The 21,937-nt window shown below is 36.8% G+C and overlaps 2 protein-coding genes across 2 annotated transcripts; both read left to right on the forward strand.

Moving 5' to 3' along the window:
* The first annotated feature begins 1,518 nt into the window (after positions 1–1,518).
* Positions 1,519–3,066, forward strand: LOC145564880 (uncharacterized). Its single transcript, XM_081625047.1, has 3 exons — positions 1,519–2,268; positions 2,346–2,760; positions 2,867–3,066. The coding sequence occupies exons 1-3, from the start codon at positions 1,519–1,521 to the stop codon at positions 3,064–3,066; spliced, it is 1,365 nt and encodes a 454-aa protein (XP_081481173.1).
* Positions 3,067–10,135: 7,069 nt separating this feature from the next.
* LOC145564881 (F-box/FBD/LRR-repeat protein At1g13570-like) lies at positions 10,136–12,728 on the forward strand. The gene is made up of 5 exons (XM_081625048.1): positions 10,136–10,781; positions 10,971–11,047; positions 11,218–11,506; positions 11,551–11,616; positions 12,535–12,728. The coding sequence occupies exons 1-5, from the start codon at positions 10,136–10,138 to the stop codon at positions 12,726–12,728; spliced, it is 1,272 nt and encodes a 423-aa protein (XP_081481174.1).
* Positions 12,729–21,937: the final 9,209 nt, after the last annotated feature.

The following is a 21,937-nucleotide window of genomic DNA, read 5'->3' on the forward strand; positions in this document are numbered from 1 at the left end:
TCATAATTTTTTTGTAATATGCAATTAACGATATTTAGAAATAAGTAAATGATAATAAAAATTCCTAATCTGGTCTGATCTAAATGTTTCTTGTCTGATGCAATCTGATCTGAATTTATTAAGGGTCTGTTCACATTTACCGAACCGAGCTGAACTGAACTGAACTGATTGGAGCTGAACTAAACTGAACTAATTGGAGCTGAACTAAACTAAACAGAACTGAACTGAAGTGAATAGAGCTAACATGAATATTTTATGAGAGAAGGGAAATTAGGAGTTGAACTAAACTGATTGGAGCTGAAATGAACTAAACTGAATTGAAATTAAGCTGAATTGAGCAAACCCTAAGTAATAAGTAAGTAATAAGTAGTTGATAAGTTAAGAGAGCATGTCCTATACGACTATACCTACCCCTCTAATAATGCAAGATTTCATTGAAATTGCGAAAAACACAAAGGGACATGGGCCATGGGGCAATTTTAAAATTTCGAATCTAGTGTTGTTCAAAAGATTAGAGGTACGGTCATACGGAGCTAAAGTGAAGTACATCACCGATTCACCATTCCATTGCAGCAAGTTTTCTGATTCATTTCTCTCTCCTTCTCGCCATCACTGCATTTTTTCAGGTTTTTTCTTCTTCCAATTACATCTAATTTTCTGATCTTATTCTATAAAATCATGCATCGTTCCTATGTTTAGTAATTTGTCTATTAACTTTGTTCAATTTGCCTATTATATCATTTAGATTTTTATTATTTTCAGTTCAATAAAGTTATTATCCTGTTAATTTCGAAGCAAAATGGGTGGGGTGAATTACGAAGGAAATGTGAACTTCTTTCGATATTATTCATTGATTTTGCTGATTAGGGTTTTGAATTATTGATTTCTGGTAAACAAAATCTTTGTTGATGAATATAAGCAATATCCCGTTGGGATTTTTGGGCAGTTCTAATTATGCTTAATCAATACTATATGATCGATAATTTCTGTCAATTTAGCTCTAAAATGCTGCTGTAAGCTTAATTATTAAGTTTGAATTATAATGAAATAGAGAGCGGTAGTATAGAGTAATATATGTTGTAGTAGGTAGAATTTTTGTTTGTCTATTAGTGTTGATATAGGCTAGCAGTGTTTTGTTTCTTTTGCTATGAGCTGTAAACTTCCTAGTGGTGCTATAAGCCAAATCCCTAGGTTAGTATTTGGTGTTGTCATATATAAGGCAGTAAGGAATATTGCAGAAGTCATTCAGAAAATCAATCACAGAAATGAGAAATGACAAAGATCCTATCTTAGATCATTTTACTGCTGCATAAAATAGGTTGATCAAAAAGATCGTGCCTTTATGTTTCTCATAATGGTATCAGAGCTGAGGTCAGTATATTAGATGCATTTATGTAGCAAATGTTAAAGTTCAGTTCTTTATAAATATTGTTTGTGTGATCTACAAGAAAAATCGCATAAAGATATTATCTTGGCTAGTAAAATTTATTGTATTCTATTTCTATTGTTGCACTGAGTATGTCAAATGTAATAGAAACCACTAGTCCCCTATATTTGCACCTTTCTGATGGAAGTAACTCCATTAATATAGAGAAACTAGAAGGTTTGAGTAATTTCACATCCTGGAAAAGGTCTATGGAAATCAGTCTGGGATCCAAAAGAAAATATGGATTTGTGACTAGAACTGTGAAAAGAGACTTGAGTGATCGTGTAAAGCAGGAAGCTTGGGATATATGCAATAATATGATAATAGCATGGATCCTAGGAAATGTTTCAGACTCAATTAAAAGATCTATTATGTTCATTAGCAATTGTTCTCAGATGTGGAATCAGCTTGAGCAGAGATATGTCATTGCAAATGGTTCTAGAAAATATCAGCTTAACAAAGAGATTTATGAAACAAAACAATCAGGGAAAACTGTAACAGACTATTACACAGAACTAAAAATTATGTGGGAAGAACTTGAGAGTATGACAATTCTGCCACCTATCACTACCACCAATGAAGAAATATCTGCATTCCTAGCTGCCTTGAATCGACATCATGATGAGCAGAAGCTGTTTCAATTCTTGAATGAATTGGATGATAGCTATAGTCAACAAAGAAGTCACCTGCTTATGCAAACTCCTCTTCCCAGTGTAGACTCAGCTTGCAATACTCTGCAACAGGAGGAAAATCAGAGAAGTGTGCTCAAGACTGTAAAAGAAGAGAGTGAGCCACTGCAATGTTCAGCAAGGGTAGTGAATCGACTTCAAGAGAAATGTCATGTACTTATTGTGGAAAACTTGGTCATCTTAGAAAAGAATGCTGGTATTTGAAAAGGTTTCCAAGTGGTCATCCTAAGGCTCAGAAAGATAAAGATGCTAAGGTGAGCTATACTAGAGGAGATTATAATGGTGGATTCAGAGGTGGCAGAGGTAACAAAGGAGGTGGTAGAGCAGGAAGAGGAGGGAGAACTTTGGCTAATGTGAAGACAAAAGCTGGAAATTCCTCCAATAGTGCCTTACCATTCAACGCAAGCCAATTAGAGCAACTAGTAAAAATGTTGCCTAGTGTTAGGAAATCAACTGCATCAACACAAGAAGAAGAAGATGATCATGAATTTTCATATGCTGGCATGGTAAGTTGCCATTTTGCAAATGCTGCAAACACTGCTTGGATCATGGATTCAGGTGCTTCTGATCATATGACAGGTAATCTTGAGATACTTGAAAATGCAATGAGATGCAAAAATGAAGCAAAGATAAATTTGCCAACAGGTCACACTTCAGGAATTACTCATAAAGGAAGTGTGAATCTGAAAAAATGGTATAAAACTCAAAGAAGTTTTATATGTACCAGTGTTTAAGCATAATTTGCTCTCAGTGCAGAAGCTGGTGGAAAGTGATATGTGTACAGTGGACTTTCACACTCATTACTGTGTCATTCAAGATAAGAAGATTGGAGAAATAAGAGGAATAGAAAAAGCAGAAAATTATGGGTTGTACTATCTGGTAAATGAAAGCATGAACGGTGTGGTGAAGAAGCTTGCTGAGATGAAGAACAAGCAGATAAAGGTGCCTTGAATGCAGCATCAACAGTCACTATTCCAGGAACTGTGAAAAATGTGAAAAAATTGAACATTCCCACTCTGTGGCACCAAAGGCTAAGCCATGCTCCCATGACAAAAATCAAGAAGATAGAAGGGTTGAAAGGAATTGAAAGTAGATGTGAAGATATATGTCTTACCTATCCTACAGCCAAGTTCACAAAGCTTTCATATAATCTGAGTAGCTCAAGAGCACAAGAGGCATTTGAGATGATCCATATTGACATTTGGGGAGCATTCAGAGTTGCAACAAGATACAACCAGAAGTACTTCCTGATAATAGTAGATGACTACTCAAGAGTCACATGGGTGAAGCTATTGAAAGTGAAAGCTCATGCATTTAGTGCAATAGAAGAATTTGTTCACATGGGAAAGACACAATATGGAAAGCAAGTAAAAATCATAAGATCTGATAATGCACTAGAATTTGATGACTTCAAGTGCAAAGATCTTTTCTTCAAGATGGGAATTGTTCACCAGACAAGTTATGTTGACAAACCACAACAGAATGGAAGAGTGGAGAGAAAACATAGAAACATCTTGGAGATGGCAAGGGAAATGAGAATCCAAGCTGGAATTTCTCTTCAGTACTGGGGAGACAGTGTGCAGGTGTCAGTATACATAACCAACAGACTCCCTACACCACTCGATCTTGAACAACAAGAGTCCATATGAGGTACTCACTAACTCTAAACCTGACTATGAGCATATGAGAATTTTTGGGTGTTTAGCTATGGCAAGCTATCCAAGTAAGAATACTGATAAGTTTAGTCTTAGAGGAGTGCCTTGCATATTCTTGGGATATCCATTGAATCAGAAAGGATACAGGTTGTTATATCTAATTGAGAATAAAATTTTTGTAAGTAGAGATGTAAGGGGTTCTATGAAGCTATTTGTCCCTATAAATTATTTCAACAAAATAGCAAAACTCAGTCTGAGGTTATAGATTATACTAGAATACACGTAGAAAGTAGAGAAGTAGAAGATGTTGAAGGAGATATAATAGAACCCAATGAAGAAACAGAACATGATGAAGGAGAGAGTGAAGAAAATCAAGAAGAATCTGAAAATGAACAAACTGTTCACTCAGATCAGGAAGATAATGGAAGTGATAATAATGTAAGAAGGAACACTAGACCTCATGTGTCACCTAACTGGCACAAAGACTATATAATTGGAAATGTCTCATCTAATATGTGTGTGAAATCTATCCCAGAAAAAATAGAACCCATTGCCTCCATTCCTATCAGCAATTCTTTTTCTGTTCTGATGTCAGAAGTTAATTAAGTTCCTAAACCTAAATCTTATAAACAAGCTATGAGGAAGAAGGAATGGGTAGATGCCATGAATGATGAACTTGAAGCCTTAGAAAGTAATGACACTTGGGAGATAACTCACCTTCCCTAAGGAAAGAAAGCAATAGGCTGTAAATGGTTATATAAGACCAAATACAAGCCAAATGGAGAAAAAGAGAGATAAATCAAGACTTGTTATCCTAGAAAATAAACAAGTGTATGGAGTTGACTATGAGCAAACATTTGCTCCTGTAGCAAAAATGACCACTGTCAGGTCATTACTTGCTATAGCTGCCTTAGAAAACTGGATTGTTCATCAAATGGATGTTAAAAATGCCTTCTTGCATGGTGAATTGCAGGAAGATGTGTACATGAAGCTACCACAGGGCTACATTGGACTTGGAAGCAGAATCAAAGTACAAGAAGAAGGGGAGCAAATTAAGACAATACCAGACAAAGTGTGTAAACTGAAAAAATGTTTGTATGGTTTGAAGCAAGCTCCAAGACAGTGGTTTGCAAAGTTGAGTGGAACATTGAGAAGCAACATGTTCACTCAGTCTAAATCAGATTACTCATTTGTGAAGAAGAAGGGAAAGAGCCTTACAATCATCTTAGTCTATGTGGATGACTTGATTGTTGTTGGGAATGACATGGAAGCTGTGAATGAAGAAAAATTGTTTCTAGCTTCTCAATTTCACATGAAAGATATGGGTGAGCTTAGATATTTTCTTGGGATTGAAGTTGATAGAAGTGATCAGGGAATGTTCCTGTCACAAAGAAAATATGTAACTGACATCTTGGAAGAATATGGCATGACTAATGCAAGACCACTGAAGCTCCTTATGGATCCTCATTTAAAACTGAGAAATGATAGTGGAAGTGTGCTTAATGATGTTGAGCCATACCAGAAACTGGTAGGAAAACTTATTTACCTGATAATTACAAGACCTGACATCTCATTTACAGTCCATGTATTGAGTAAATTCATGCATAAACCAACTGATGTGCACTATCAGTGTGCTAAGAGAGTGCTCAGGTACTTATCAGGTTCTATTCCCCAAGGAATTCTCTTTGCCTCAAAGGGTAGTGCAGAACTAAAGGCCTACTGTTATAGTGATTGGGCAGGATGCTAGAATACCAGGAGATCATCATTTGGGTTCTGTATTCTATTTGGAAAATCTCCTATCTCTTGGAAATCAAAGAGACAATTTGTTGTTGCTTGAAGCACTGCTGAAGCAGAGTATAGATCTATGGCTTTGACTGTATGTGAAGTAATGTGGCTGAAAAATCTCTTGAAAGATCTGGGAATGACCAAGTTAGGACCAACTTCTGTCTATTGTGATAATCAAGCAGCCTTAGCTATTGCAGCTAATCCAGTCCATCATGAAAAGATAAAGCATGTTGATATTGATTGTCATTTCATTCGAGACAAGTCAAATGAAGGTGTAATTGCTCTTACCTATGTACACAACACTCAATAACTTGCAGATGTGTTCACCAATATTCTATCTGTAGAACAAATGAATCGGCTCATGGACAAGCTTGGAGTTTAGTCTCGTTCCTCACTCTAAGCTTGAGGGGGAGTGATGAAATAGAAAGCAATAGTATAGAGTAATATATGTTGTAGTAGGTAGAATTTTTGTTTGTCTGTTACTGCTGATATAGGCTAGCAGTATTTTGTTTGTTTTGCTATGAGCTGTAAACTTCCTAGTGGTGCTATAAGCTAAGCCAAATCCCTAGGTTAGTATTTGGTGCTGTCATATATAAGGTAGCAAAGAATATTGTAACAGTCATTTAGAAAATCAATCACAGAAATGAGAAATGACAAAGATCCTATCTTGGATCATTTTACTGCTGCATAAAATAGGTTGAACAAAAAGATCGTGCCTTTATGTTTCTCATCATATTAAGCAACCATCATATTTTTGTTTTAGATATGATGAGTTATCTGTATATTCTATTTGATCTTGGTGTGGGTAGGTGTTTATTGAATAGTCTTGATTGCGTCTTGTGACCTGAGGCGACCACAAATTCGATATAGCTTTAAGAATCATTTGGGACTTTGGGTGTATGTTCTGTTCAAAATTACATTATTTGAATTTCCTGTAGAATATGGTAAAACTTGTAAATTAGTCTTATGTTTTTCTGATAAAGTCCTTTAGTTGATTTTGAATGTTTTAATCCAGCAGATAATGAATCATACCAGAATTAAGTCAAAAGAAGCAATGACACTAAACCTGATATTATTAGTGATTTGCCGAGGGATGTGATACATGAAATTTGGGAGCAATTTCCCCTCCGTAATGCTGCACAAATGTGTGTTCTTTTGCATAAGTAGCTAGATATTTGGACTTCTTAGGTGATCTGGCTAAAGTTCTTGCAAATTCAAGTAAACTCAAAAGGCTATGCTTTAGAGGTCACTTTTGTAGGGTGAGTGATGTTTGGATAGTTTATATTTGTGGTTAACTTTATCCTGACTTATATTATTCGAGCATCTTATGGCACCACTCGTAATACCTTTGAGAAGCTGAAAAATCTGAAGTTGCTATCTGTTCATTTAGATTATCTGGATGACTTTAGCTGCACTCAAAGCTTTCCTAACATTGAAACACTAAAAATCACTGTAAGTAACTCATATCTATGGTGGGATCTCTGTCTCAACCTATATAATTCACTCTGTAACTCTTAAATTGGGTAACAATATGTGTTTAAGTGTCCAACTTGGGTATTAATTAGATGTATTCATGTTTTTGGCTGAAAGTGTTGTCACATGTCTATTTCCCTTATTAGAGTGTCAAGGTTCAGAGAATTAGAGAATCCGAGATGGATATATACTTGAGATAAGTGAAGATTACTAGTACCATAGAATTGATTCACTGTTATGAATTTATCAACAAATAACTAAATAAGGTTAGTAAGTGATGTTCTAGTGCTTTTTACCATTCGCAATTGTATCTTAAAATTATGATATCTATTTTTGTACTAAATATTTATTACAGAGTATAGTTATAACATGTGAATTCCACTAAATATTTTTCCATAATTTCAAGCACAAATCTTGTTGGACGTTCCATGGACTCCAATTTTTGATTTTAGATTACACCACCTCAGTTGTGCCAAAGTTGGAATTTTGAGTGCTTTTACTACAGAGCCTCTTGATTGAGTTTTTACTTGATTGGTCTCCTGTGCTCGAGCGATTTCAGGACTTGATTGAGTTTTTACTACAGAGCCTCAAGAAGACTTCTTATTCAAGGATACAAATGGTGGAAGTCATTTGTCCAAAGAACATATTGCGAAATAGATCTGTTCATGTTGCCGCCTCACCTTCTACTTCAGATTTGTCTTCTGATCCCGCTTAAGAGACTAGTGACTGGTATTACTTTTTTGTTTCGTAAGTAGCCCACAAGGGATTAAATGAATCAATGAATGATCCTTTGGTTGTTATACATAATACTTACAATTATAGTTTATGGTTTGTGTCTCAGTGTTGTTTTATTTTGCTTCTAGTTTAAATTGCAGAAGGAAAATGTTCCTGTGTGTAAATTGAGGTTTTGGATGAATTGTTTTTCGGGGAAGTGGAGCTTTTCGTAATTAATTGTTACACCAAGGAAACTGGCTTTAGCTAGTACAGTACAAGTGCTATTACTTTAAAATTTCATAACAGGTTTTTGTGGTTTTTTGTATAACAAGTCAGGGATTGTTGAAAAGCAAGACTCTGAAATTGCTTCTTTGCCAGTGTTTTGGAGTCCCATAGACATGGGGCTACGCATTCAAAAGAGGCTAACAGGTGGAGGAGGTCTTGGAAAAATTTCAATGAGTGAAGAGCTCGTTACAGTCACTGGCGGAGCCAGCGTGGGACAAGGGGGGACAACTGTCCCCCCACTTCCCAAAAAACAAATTAGTTTAAGTACAATATTTTGCGTAATATGCGTTGTAGCATGGGAGTTGGCGGGGTGGTCAAAGTGATATTCATGAGCTTGTGTTCCAGAGATCAGAGATCGATGCTTTCTTCAGCCATTTTACTTCCTTTTTTCTTCCTTTTTTTTAAGCCATTTCAAGAAATCTTTATTACAGTAGATAGTATTACTTTGATTTATTTTTTTAAAAATTACTCCATTTACTTATTTGAATAATTGTAATTGTAGTTTCCCATTTTTTTTTAAAAAAAAAAAACTTTATAAAATAGTATTACTTCAATTTATTTCTTAACAATTAATCCATTTACTTTTTTTTTTAAACAACTCCGTTTACTTATTTCAATGATTGTAACTGTAGTTTTAATGTATAAAATAGTATTACTTCAATTTATTTTTTAACAATTACGCCATATACGTATTTGAATCATTGTAATTGTAGTTTTGCATGAATATTACCCCAAATTACGATTGTAATAAGTAATTATGACAAATACTACATTTAAATAGTTATATTATTTATTGTTCGAAATTTTAAAAAAAATTATGAACCCCTAATCAAATACGTTTATGGAGGAAAATTTGGTATATGATATTGGTTTTTTGATAAGTACTTCGTATATATTTTATATTTTTGAATAATTGTAAAACTTTAAATATTTTTTTAAAAAAAAATTGCTCCAATATTTTTGTCAAACTAAGCGATGTTCATTTGTCCCCCCGATTTAAAATTCCTAGCTCCGCCCCTGGTTACAGTATGTTATTGTTGCAATGCTTGAAACGTCACAACACTTGTTGCCGGGTAACAATCTATAAATATAACTAAAGTAATTACCGCTGATGTCATTACTTTCTACATGTCAACTCTTATAAAAAAATTTCCTGCCAAAACTAATAATGACATCATTTTTTTTTTCAACATAAATAAAAATTTAAAAATGATAAATTAATTATACATTTTCCTAACAGATTTTATATTTAAATTGACTAATTATGCAATTTCGATTGGAAAAATTAAAGGAAGGTCAAACTATTTCATTTTCTTATAAACATTATCTTTTTCTCCTACTCCGTAAATTTTATACAAATTATATGAATTAGGGCTTCCACTCTTTATTAATTTCTCAATTTATTAGATGTTGATTAAATTATTTGTACTACGTACATATTACACACAAATAAGCTAAATAATATTGTTAAAATCGTAAAATAATATTTAAATCATGCATCGCACGTGCCTAATCTAGTTTTATAAATACAAGTATGCGCGATAATATTTAATTTCTTCACATAAATTTTATTTATATTATTTGCCTTCAACTTATCTTATTTGAACTTGTATTTATCTTCTATGAACTTTTTCATTCTTATCTTATATTCTTACCCATCTTGTTGGACCTTGTATTAGGTATTATATAGTCTCCTTACTAGATCTTATTATTAACCCTATTTTATCTTGTTTGAACTTATTTGCTCTTATTTAAATTTATTAGCTTTTATAATTTTATCTTAGCTGAACTTAGAGTATACATCTATCTATAAACTTCACAAACATTCATCAGTATATTGTTAAGCGTTTGTTAGGGCTGTAATATTATCATGCATAAGTTCATGTACTCTTTATAATATAAAAGTTGGAGAAAATTAAATTAGATTGGTTTAGAATACTTTAGCATTGCAATAAGAGAATTTAGGAGTATACTAATGGTTTCTCCATCTGAGTTTTCTAGCAATACCAGTATTATGGAAGATAAACAAGATTTAATCAGCAATTTGCCAAATAATGTCATTGACAAGATCATAGAAATCTTGCCAATATATATCCGATGTAGCCAAGATGGGTGTGTTGTCTAGAAATTGGAGGAACTATTGGTTGAATCTTGGTAGCCTTGTTTTTGATAATGATTTTTCGAAATCACAGCACGATGACAAAGGAAAACTAGATTGGTCAAAGTACCACTTCATCATCAGCATTATACTCTTTCGACACCATGGTCACATTCATACGTTCCGTCTTTACATCCCGGAAGACGAAACTATTTGTGAAGAATCACTTAATTTTATTCCTTGGTTATCTTTTCTTTCCCGGAATGGTGTCAAAAACTTAGTATTTCTGAATCTGCTTGATTCTACATTACCTTTGCCATCTTATATATTTTCTTTTGTCGAGTTAGAAGAGATGACTCTAGGTTATTTCACTTTGAATCCTCCACCCGCTGACTTTAAGTGGTTTGAACGTCTATGGAGACTTGTACTTTGCGAAATGAAATTCAACATTGACATCAGGAGTTGGATTGCGAATTGCCCCAATCTTGCTAGGTTAAAGCTAATGCACTGCACCAGTTTAAACCATCTTGCTATAGACGCGCCAAAACTCAAAAACTTATCTATCAAAGGCGAACTTGAATCCTTGGATTTTAAAAATGTTCCTAGCCTTGTCAGATTAGAATTAGCCGTGGAAGGCGAATGGGATAACCGTTCATGTACACAATTAGCTGATGCCTTCAAGAATATTGCAACTTAACTCACGTCTCTTCAAATTGGGCTTAGTTTGTCTAAGGTAAATTATATGGGAAAAAAAAAGATATATATTTCCTTTGTCTCTATATTTTTTTTAACAAATTGCTCATTAATTTGATGGATGGTTTTGTTGTGGAAGTTCTTGGTTGCAGGTGGTATAATGAGATCCCTTCCAAATGCACTCACACATGTTAACAAGCTATACTTCGTCAAGACTTGGAAAACTATGGTGTATTTTCTTGCACATTTGGCTTAATTCAAAGCTTCCCATCAATAAAAAAGCTTGGAATTTCTGTAAAGTAGCTAGCTTAAACATATATACTATATATATTTATGGCATAATTTGAGATTGATAATGATTATTATGCGCATTGTCCCCTAATAAAATCTCGTGCACAGGTTACTCCAAGCAAAAATTTAGATGTTCAGCATAAATATTCTTACGATAACAAGTTCAAGTTGGATCATCTACTTGAGGTGGAATTTGAGGGCATTACAGGGTCATGCGCAGAGGTCAAATTGATTGAATATGTGCTTTCTATCTCGAATGTTCTTGAAAATTTGTTTATCGTACTTGGAAAGCTTGATTACAATTCAGCTTTTGCGTTGCGAAAAGAATTGAATGGTTTGGAAAGAGCTTCTCCAAAGGTACAAATTTTATATCTAGAGAAATCGAAGACGTGGCCATGTGAGTATTTTAAGTCTTCTAATTGTAGTTCTCTTACTCCACAGGCTTTAGAGCAATTGAGACTGATATGAAATCAGTTAGTGATTTGGATACACTATATTTACTTCAACGTTTAAACAAGTGGGAACTTTTATTTTTATTAATTTTAGATGGATGTCAGCCTTTTTTTCTTAAGAAATTTCAATTGTGGAGACATTATTATGTTTCCAGTATAGTTTAATTCCACCATTGCCATAAGGCCCACAACAAATGTATAAGGCTCGTCGTTTCTTTTAGTTTATGCCCTGTTCTTTTCACGTTAAAAAATTTAAATAAAATTAAGTTTAGTTTAGTAAAATGTATAAAGCTCATCGTTTCTTATTTTTTAGGCCATGTGTCACGGTCCGAATGTTTTGACACCGGATCGTGCGGCGCGCACTTGTCTATTGACGACAAGGATGCAAGCCTAGAGCGGGAAAGGTTCGTGAGCACACAGCAACACGGACCAAGGGTATCTCAAGGAGGCACTCGTCAACCACGGGTGCGAAGTCGAGGCTTGTGACGGCCGATGCTTCAAAGCGGGCACAAGCGGAACCGACGAGATGAAGGCGTCTATTGGAGGTTTCTTAGTTTGGTGGGGGATGCTTTAAAACAAGGTAAGCACAATATCTATAAAGGCTTAAAACAACACACAAGTCTTAAAGCAAAGGCAATGGGGTAAGGAGCTATGATTCTATAACCAATCACTCCTTAAAGAGCTTTATATAGATTGCATAGAGAAATACAAGTGAACACTGAAACTACAGTAACACAATAATACTCCCTAGAGTCTAGAAAATAAAAAGGAAAGACTTAGAAGGACAAACATAAGGAAAATACAAGGAGAAGGAAAGGGATACGTAGAGAAAGAGGCAGATTCTAACATCCTCCCCCACTTAAGATGTCGACGACCTCGTCGACTTACAAAGAAAAACATAAAAGATTAATCTTCTGTTGCTGGTGTTGTCCTCATCCTTGTTCTGATGTTGGCGCGGTTGCTGGTGTTGCAGTTGTTGTCTTCTTGATATGGATGATAGGGCTTGAGACGACTGACGTGGAAGACAGGGTACGTGTATCTTCATCCACGTTGGGGTTCAACCTTGTATGCATTCTTCCCAATCCATTTAGTAATGCAGATGGGGCCTTTATCTTTCCTGATCAGTCTGCGATCTCTCCCTCTGAGGAACTTCAGCTACTCCGGTAGGACCTTCACCATTACCATGTCCCCAACATCAAACTCTTGCGGCCTTCTGTTCTGATTGGCCCTTTTCTTCATTCTCTTTGCTGCCGCTCCAAGTAAGCGCGAGCAACTTCCATGTTTTGTTGCCACTCTTTCTTGAATTCCCGGGCTTCGCGGCTTCTCCCTTCTTCTGAAGTTGTTATGGTGTGAGGTAAAAGAGGTTGTTGGCTCATCACCAACTCAAACGGACTTCTGTTAGAAGCAGAGCTCTTTTGGGCGTTGAAGCAGAGTTCAGCGACGTCAAGGAGTTTCACCCAGTCTTTCTGATTAGCGCTGACAAAATGTCTCAAGTATTCCTCTAAGAGCCCTTTGAATCTCTCTGTTTGCCCGTCGGATTGGGGTTGGTGACTTGAAGACATGTTTAAGTTCGACCCCATTAGTTTGAACAACTCTGTCCAAAATATGCTCGTGAATCTAGTATCTCTGTCGCTAACGATGGTTTGAGGCAACCCCCAATACTTCACAATGTGTTCGAAAAACAGCGCCGGTATCTCCTCAGCACCGCAAGCCTTCTGTACGGGGACGAAGGTAGCATACTTCGAAAACCTGTCGATCACCACCATTACAACTGAATATTGATCCACCTTAGGTAGACCACTAATAAAATCCATAGATACGCTCTCCCACGGACGTGCCGGAACGAGCAGAGGGTCTAAAAGGCCTCCAGGCTTCTGACGATCAACCTTGTCTTGTTGACAAACTAGGCAAGTTCGGGTGTAGTTGATGATGTCTTCCTTCATTGCTGGCCAGTAATAACCCATAGACAGCAAGTTTAAGGTCCTCTGCCATCCAGGGTGACCAGCCCATAGGGTATCGTGGCATTCTTTCAGAAGCATCCTCTGCAGGCCTCCTGCCTTTAGAATAAAAAGTTTGTTGCCTTTGGTGTAGATGAGATCACCGTCCATCTAAAAGCGTCTTGTCTTCCCTTTTTCGATCAATCCCTTGAGGGTGCTCGTCATGGGGTCTTCGGGAAGGTGTTGCTTGATCTGCTCTTTTACTGAGGTAGAAACATTGTTGGCGGCTAGAGGGGACAACATCTGCACTGCAGCCAAGTCAGCTTGTCGACTCAATGCATCCGCTACCCGATTACTGGCTCCTGTTCTATAGGTGAACTTCACATCAAAATCAGCGAGCACTTCCTGCCATCGTGCTTGCTTCCTTGTTAGCTTCGGTTGGGTAAGGAAATGGCTTGCTGCGGTGTTGTTAGTGCGAACAAGGAACTTGGATCCCAGCAGATAGTGCCTCCACCCTCTCAAGTAGTGGACGATAGCCAATAGTTCCTTTTCTTGAGCAGCATATCTTTTCTCGGCTCCATTTAGCTTCCGGCTCTTATAAGCCACTAGGTGGCCTTCCTGTAGAAGGACCCCACCTAGCGCAAAGTTTGATGCATCAGTCTCAACTTCAAATGGTTTGTTGGTGTTTGGAAGGGTTAGGACAGGCTCTTTCGTCACCGCTTCCTTAAGCTTTAGAAAAGCTCCCTGCTGCTCATCTGCCCAACTCCATTTTCGATCCTTCTTCAACAAGTCCGTGAGGGGGCTTGCAATTGCCGAATATCCCTGAATGAAACAGCGATAGTAGTTAGCTAGCCTCAAGAACGATCTTAATTCTGAAACATTCTTCAGAGCTTGCCAATCGCTGATGGCTTTGATTTTCTTTGAATCCATTCTGATGCGACCTCCGCCAACAAAGTGTCCAAGGAAGCCCACTTCTTTCTGAGCGAAAGCGCATTCCTCTCGCTTTACGAACAAATGATGTTCTCTTAACTTTAAGAATACTTTCCTCAAGTGCTCCAGGTGGTCTTCAAAGGTGCGGCTAAAGATCACGATGTCGTCCAAGTATACCACTACAAACTTATCAAGGTACTCGTGAAAGACTTGGTTCATCAACGTACATAATGTTGCTGGAGCGTTTGTCAGCCCAAACGGCATAACCAACCTCTCGAAAGCTCTATATCTGGTGACGCAGGCCGTCTTCTGTTCGTCTTCTTGGGCAATTCAGACTTGATGATATCTCGATCGAAGGTCAAGTTTGGTGAAGTAAACAGCATCACCCAATTGGTCGAATAAGTCGGCCACCAAGGGTATAGGGTAATGGTTCCTCACCGTCAGCTTATTTAAGGCCCGGTAATCGATGCATAATCTCATACTCCCATCTTGTTTCTTTTGGACGAGAACTGGTGCCCCATACGGCGCCTTAGAGGGTCGGATGAACCCGGATTGGAGTAACTCATCGACCTGTCTGCGCAGTTCCGCTAACTCAGGAGGTGTCATTTGATATGGGCTCCGCGCGGGAGGTCTAGCTCCTGGCACCAACTCTATGGTATGATCGATTGCTCTCCGCGGAGGAAGTGTTTTCGGCAGCTCCTTAGGAAGAAGGTCAACAAACTCTTCGAGCAATCCCTTCATGGCAGGAGGGAGGTCAGTCTCTATCTCATCTTCCTTCAGCGAGAGGGTAGCAAGGAATGTTGGCTCATTTCTCTTCATTCCCTTATTGAGTTGCATTGCGGATAAGAAAGATCCCTTCTTACCTTCCCTTGCTTTGCTCGGCGAGCACGTTCGCAAGAAACAAGGATGGTTACCGGCAACAAGTAAGGAACCCAGGTGGGGCATTGGGACAGCTTTACTAACACGAAGGAAATCCATTCCCAATACCATCCTGAAATCATCTATCGGTGCCACCGTGAAATCGAGTGTGCCACTCCAGTCCCCAATCTTAGCTTTAACGTTCTTGGTGATACCATGGATAGGTTGAGCTTCTGCGTTGATAGATTTGATGCGGCCCCCGCCTCGTATCACTTCCAACCCCAACTGGCTAGCGATCTCCCTGGTGACAAAGTTGTGGGTGGCTCCAGTATCAACTATAGCTTTGACCCTTTTCCCATTAATCAATACTTCCATGTACAACAGATCCGACGCATCTGCTCCCATGGAGTACATGAAACGTATTGAACTTAGTCTCGAGGTTTCCTCTTCGTCATTCTCCGCCTCTTCCTTGCTTTCTACTTTCTCATGCTCGAACGACATCGAGGAGAGTTTCTTCTAAAGGTTGTCAATTTCTCCTTTGTGGCGACACTCGAACCATTTGTGAGGCCTGCGACAAAGGATACAAGTGAGGGGCTTATTCCATGAGATAGAGCTTGAGGCCGCACTTTTGTTATTCGACGCGGATGTTCCATTCCTTCGGGGATCGTCTCCCCGACTCTTGTACCTACTCCCCATGCTGTTCGAACTGACTTGGGATTTCCCAGTGTTGCTCTTTGGAGTACTGGATGCTGACCCACTAGCTCCTTTCTTTTGATTCAATCCCTTATCCGACGAGTAGTCCATCAACCTTTCAGCTGCGGCTATGGCCTCCGACAAGGTGTCTGTCTTCTGGCGCCAAATCTCCCTTTGGGCCCAATCCTTTAAGCCTCGTATGAAATTGAACAGGCGGTCCTTCTCGGACATGTCATGGATCTCTAGCATGCATGCAGAATATTCTTTTACATACTCCCGAATAGAGGTCTTGTGTTGTAAGGTAGCCAACTTTGTACGAGCCATGAACTCTGTGTTCTCTAGGTAAAATGGAGCTATCAACTCCTTCTTTAAATCCTCCCAAGTATCTACCGACGTCCTCTTTGCTTGTATGTCGGCGTACTTAGTTCGCCACCAGAGTTTCGCATCGTCCACTAAGTACATTGTGGCAGTGTCGACCTTAAGATCATCTTCCAATATGCATATGCGGAAGTATTGTTCCATATCGAAGATGAAGTTGTCGACTTCCTTTGAGTCTCTCGTGCCATTAAAGGTCCGAGGCTTGGGAGGTTTTATCTTACTTCCACTTCCCTCGAGTCCCCTTTGGGCACGCATCAGGGTAGCACATTTGTCTTGAGCTTCGTCCGCTACTCCTTGAACGAAATTGAGCTGCTCCGTCAACCCATCAACCGTTGACTCCAGTTTTTCTATTTGCTCAGCTTGTTTTATTACTATATCTTCGAGCTTGAGTACTCTTTCTTCGATTATAGCCCAAAATTCCGATTTGCCTTCTAGCCAGGCAATTCTCTCTTCCCACGTATCAGCAAGTTCAAGCATCCCCATGCTGGGCGACTTTAGAATGAGCCTTGGCTCTGATACCAACTGTCACGGTCCGAATGTTTTGACACCGGATCGTGCGGCGCGCACTTGTCTATTGACGACAAGGATACAAGCCTAGAGAGGGAAAGGTTCGTGAGCACACAGCAACACGGACCAAGGGTATCTCAAGGAGGCACTCATCAACCACGGGTGCGGAGTCGGGGCTTGTGACGGCCGATGCTTCAAAGCGGGCACAAGCGGAACCGACGAGATGAAGGCGTCTATTGGAGGTTTCTTAGTTTGGTGGGGGATGCTTTAAAACAAGGTAAGCACAATATTTATAAAGGCTTAAAACAACACACAAGTCTTAAAGCAAAGACAATGGGGTAAGGAGCTATGATTCAATAACCAATCACTCCTTAAAGAGCTTTATATTGATTGCATAGAGAAGTACAAGTGAACACTGAAACTACAGTAACACGATAATACTCCCTAGAGTCTAGAAATTAAAAAGGAAAGACTTAAAAGGACAAACATAAGGAAAAAACAAGGAGAAGGAAAGGGATACATAGAGAAAGATGCGGATTCTAACACCATGACTCTTCAACTGTCCACTGTTCGTGAGCTTTTGGGTGAGCTTTGATTGTGTCGTTATGTTTTTTTGGCCTAGAGGAATGACTTTTTTTTGTATCTAATTGATTCTTTGAGAATAGTGGATGCTAAAAAGCAATGTAGAGGTGCTATCGTGATGTGTTGATTATGGAATAGGAGAAATGAAATGATTTCCAACGAGAGTAATTATCCGTATGTATGACTTATTGACCGTCAAGGTTTGGGAACCAACAATTCATATTCATGAATCATGATAGATACATAGCACCTTGTATTTCCACAAATAAATGTGACGCCTCGTAGAACAAATTACAAGTACAACGTATTTTCTTTCTAAATTTTCCCATCTAGCTAATTCAAATTATATTCACTTTGGAAAACAACGTTTATTAATTGGTATGTGAACAGAATAGACATACGTACTTATAATTACTCTACTCCGTACTAAATATGTATCCAAAGCAAGCATTTTATGATTCATTCCCCAAACTTACTTTACTATCGCTCAAGTATTTGAGTAACCTGAATAATCTTGTTGTAAATGCACCAAAACTGGAACACTTAACTCTATCCATTCTTTATTCATCATTTACTACTGTCAGTACTGATCGTAAAGCTACTGCCATACTAAAACTTGCATCTTCTTGTGATCTCAAATCGCTTCACCTAAGGGCCTGTCAGTCTAAGGTTAGTTTTATGGCTAAACCACTTCTCGATTTACAAATCTATATTGTTTTTAATATACTATAAAAATTGATGTCTATTTTATTGTGCTAGCTCTTTGTTGCAATCGAAAAAAATGAAATCGTTTCCGTTCCCACTTACCCACCTCTATGAACTGTCTCTGGGAGTACTTAATGTGGATGACTTTGGTGTATTTTCTTGCACTTTCGGTTTTATTCAAAGCTGCCCATCCATTAAGAAGCTCGCTATCAATGTAAGTATCCTATTTTGTCCGAACTACTTCAAGTTTTTTGAAACAAAACTACTTCAAGTTTTAACATTTTGGAAAAAAACAAATTTTATTAAACTTATGTCCAATAATCTACTTCAAGTTTTTACCTTCTAATAAGTTTCTTCTTTTGCAAATTATTGAGTGATATGGCAGAAAATCTTGCGTGGACCTGGTTCACAATAATATTATTATGTACCTTACGTTTGTTCATACGTAACTGGCATTATATTCAATATAATGACCTTTATTTTTAACATAGTAACCTTATTTTTAACATAGTAACATTTTTTAAAAATTTGAGTGACCTTTAATGTTATTATAAACTTAGAGAGTACGACATTATGTTGAATAGTGATCTAATTTTAACATAGTGATCTTTATTATTCATATTGACCATTATATTGAAAATTTCATTAAAAAAATTAACCTTTTATAGCTTTTATAATGTCACACTAACTTTTATTTTAACATAATAACCTTTATTTTAATATAGTGACCTATTTTTTTTATTAATAAAATAATCATATTGTCTCTAATGTTAATGGTCTACAAGAAATTAGTGTGATCCAGGTCCATTTAAGAATTTGTAATGATATGGCGATGATTAAATAGACTTACCTTGACGGATAAGAGTTTATCGTAATGAGAAATTGGGGTTAGTTTTATAAACAAGTGGATCTAATCTTTTAATGGTTAAAATAAAATAAGAGGGATTGCTTGAATTAGCAAATGAGTTATTTATATTTTCAATTAATGTTACTTATATTTAATGGTTAAATTAAAGTTATTTACATAAATAATTGTATAATGAATTAATGAGTGTTTTTATAAACAATTGTGGCCACTGTGGCTAACCAAACACAAGATTTATTGTTTTGTGGGATAGAGAGAAAGAATTAGTCGGCTTTTTTGGGGGGGGGGGGTGTTTGGGAAGGAAAATTACATAGAGGATTAGAGGTTAGGGTTGTCTTGGATGTGAAGAAGGGTTAGATTGATAAAAAAAAAAAAAAAAAAAAAAATGAGAATGTGAAGTTTTGCCTTCTGATGTGTGTAGGTTGCTTCAAGCGAAGATGTGGAAGTTGAGCATAATTATGGTTATGACAATAACTATAAATTAGGGCAATTGGTCGAGGTGGATATTCATGGTGTTACAGGTTCAAAACCTGAGCTCAAATTGATTGAATATGTACTTTCCGCTTCAATTGTTCTTCAAAAATTGACTATCAAATTCGGAACAGTAGATAATGTTACAGAGTTGAAGCTGCAAAGAAAGTTGAATGGGTTCCAAAGAGCTTCTCCAAAGGCACAAATAGTTTTTAAGTAAAAATTTCAATGTCTTGGTCTATTATGTGAGACAATAGCCTATGATGCTACAATGCAACCTAATTTTGTTTTATAATTATAATTAATATTTTTCTTTGAAGAACATTTTATTTAATTATGGAGTATTATTAATGTACTTTTAATTTTTTTTTGTTTATTGACTTAAGCAATTGAAAATTTCAAATTGGGTTGGATATTGTTTGGGGAAATTTCATATTATATACCTCTTGTTCTTTATTATATTGGCAGGGTTAATAAAATCTTAATAATGATTGATCAGATTATGGAAGACGTAGTAATATAGGTTCAATTTTAACACAGTGATATTCATCTGACTTTAACTTGATGCAAACCTAAGAATGATCCAATTTAAAGATTAGACTTGATAATTATTTGATCCAAACTTACCCCAAACTCGAATGTAATAGCTATTAACCCGCCTAAACTCGACTTGACACAACCCGAACCTAAAATTGAACTCATTCCGAATTTGACTTGAATCAAACCTGACCTACACCTAAGAGAATGAATGACCCGAGAATCTCGAGATAACCTGAACCGAGATTGACCCGATTTGCACCTGAACCATATGATTTGGAGGCTAGATTGACCCGACATAATTTGAAATCTGAGTTGACCCAACTCGAACCCAACTTGAATACCTGAATTGACAGCTTCACTATGAAGTACAATACTGATGAAAGAAATAAAAAGAAAACCCAACATGACTAATTGATACTTTCTCCATCCTTTTATTTATGCTCCGCCCTTTTTATTTTTGCTCCGTAATAGTAAAGTTATTTCTTTGATTTCTAATTGGGAAAAAAATGATGTGAGAGAAAAGTGATAAGGTTAATAAAGTGCTAGTTAAAGTAAAGATATGGTCCCTTATACTCAAAAATAGAACAATGAAGCAAATAAAAGGACCGAACTAAAAATGAAATTAGGTAGAAAAAAAAAATTTGTAACCTAAAAATGAAATGAAAAAGTTGTAAACAGAGGTGTTAAAACTGGACCAGGTTGATTCAAAAAAAATAAAAAAAATCCGTTTAAAATTTTGACTCGCATAAACAGAATAATTTAGTACTCTGTATGACTTAAATTTGAAATTAGACCTTGCTAAATCCGACCTGGACACCCTAATTGACACCTTTAATTGAAAATTTATAGTGCTATGATTTCATTACAAGAAAAAAAAAAAAAAAAATTTAAAAAAAAAAAAAAAAAAAAAAATGGTAACTTGGTAAGAGTATAAACTTCCTAAAATTTTTACAGTATCTTCCCCCTCAAATCCTTATTCCCGCATACCAATATCTCTGGCAGGGTTTTCTCCCGTCAGACTCAGACCTTCTCTCTACATACTGACCGCCGGTATCGTTACCTTACAAATGGCAGTCGTGTTCTTCCTGGGTTGCAGAGTTTGAAATCGGTACATTACTCTCTTTCTTCCTTCCGCTTTTATGTTTCCTCCTCTGAAATCTGGGATGTGTTCGATCGCTTGAATACATCTTGATTGCTTTTATTATGTGAAATTCAAACTATTATTAGTATAACCAAACAATATCTCACTTAATTTTTAATTCTTTCACTCCCTGTATCCCGATTTGTCACATTAGTAGTTCAAATTACACTGTCTAATAGTTTATTACGGATGATTAGTTTAACATAAATTTGTCTAGTTGATTAATTTGGAAGTTTACCATCTAAAATGTGTGAATTGGTTTAGTTTAATAAAATTAGGTTGTGAATTTCGTTCTTGTTCTTGTTCTGGTTCCATTAGGTAAATTGGACTTAGTATAGAACCTCTTCACATCAATTGAGAGGAAACATGGTTGATCCGAAAACAATTTGCAGATTCATGTTTGAGAGGGAACTTGGTAGCATCAAGACATCTTGGCCGCTATTCTGATCAATTAGGAGTCTTGTGCAGTTGCCAGATTACAAGTTAATTGGAAATCGAAGGTGATTGCTTTCCTAAACCCAATGTCTAATTGTTGGAATGCATTGATATTTATTAGTACTGTGTAGATGAAATTTCATGTTCGTTGCAAGTTTGGAGTCATCTCTTGAAGTTTAATCTTCAAGTCTTTCTAATACGAGTACCTAATATAAAAGAAAAGTGGTGCAACATCACAGTAATATACTTCTCCATCATAATAGTCCTACATTCAATCTTTGGCTTGGGGAGTCCGAATATCAGCCAGTGGTTGTCTTTCCTTTCAAATAATGGG

This window comes from Chenopodium album, chromosome 10, assembly GCF_948465745.1.
Source record: "Chenopodium album chromosome 10, dcCheAlbu1.1, whole genome shotgun sequence".
Taxonomy (NCBI): domain Eukaryota; kingdom Viridiplantae; phylum Streptophyta; class Magnoliopsida; order Caryophyllales; family Amaranthaceae; genus Chenopodium; species Chenopodium album.

What these genes read in the sequence shown, in the direction of transcription:
- LOC145564880 (XM_081625047.1), top strand. Translation starts at nt 1,519, where the DNA reads ATGTCAAATGTAATAGAAACCACTAGTCCCCTATATTTGCACCTTTCT. An exon ending in GACTTCAAGAGAAATGTCAT is followed by an intron (nt 2,269 to 2,345) that starts GTACTTATTGTG and finishes GGTCATCCTAAG; the next exon opens with GCTCAGAAAGATAAAGATGC. An exon ending in AAAGATAAATTTGCCAACAG is followed by an intron (nt 2,761 to 2,866) that starts GTCACACTTCAG and finishes ATTTGCTCTCAG; the next exon opens with TGCAGAAGCTGGTGGAAAGT.
- LOC145564881 (XM_081625048.1), top strand. Translation starts at nt 10,136, where the DNA reads ATGGGTGTGTTGTCTAGAAATTGGAGGAACTATTGGTTGAATCTTGGT. An exon ending in CGAATGGGATAACCGTTCAT is followed by an intron (nt 10,782 to 10,970) that starts GTACACAATTAG and finishes TCTTGGTTGCAG; the next exon opens with GTGGTATAATGAGATCCCTT. An exon ending in TACACTATATTTACTTCAAC is followed by an intron (nt 11,617 to 12,534) that starts GTTTAAACAAGT and finishes CTGGTGTTGCAG; the next exon opens with TTGTTGTCTTCTTGATATGG.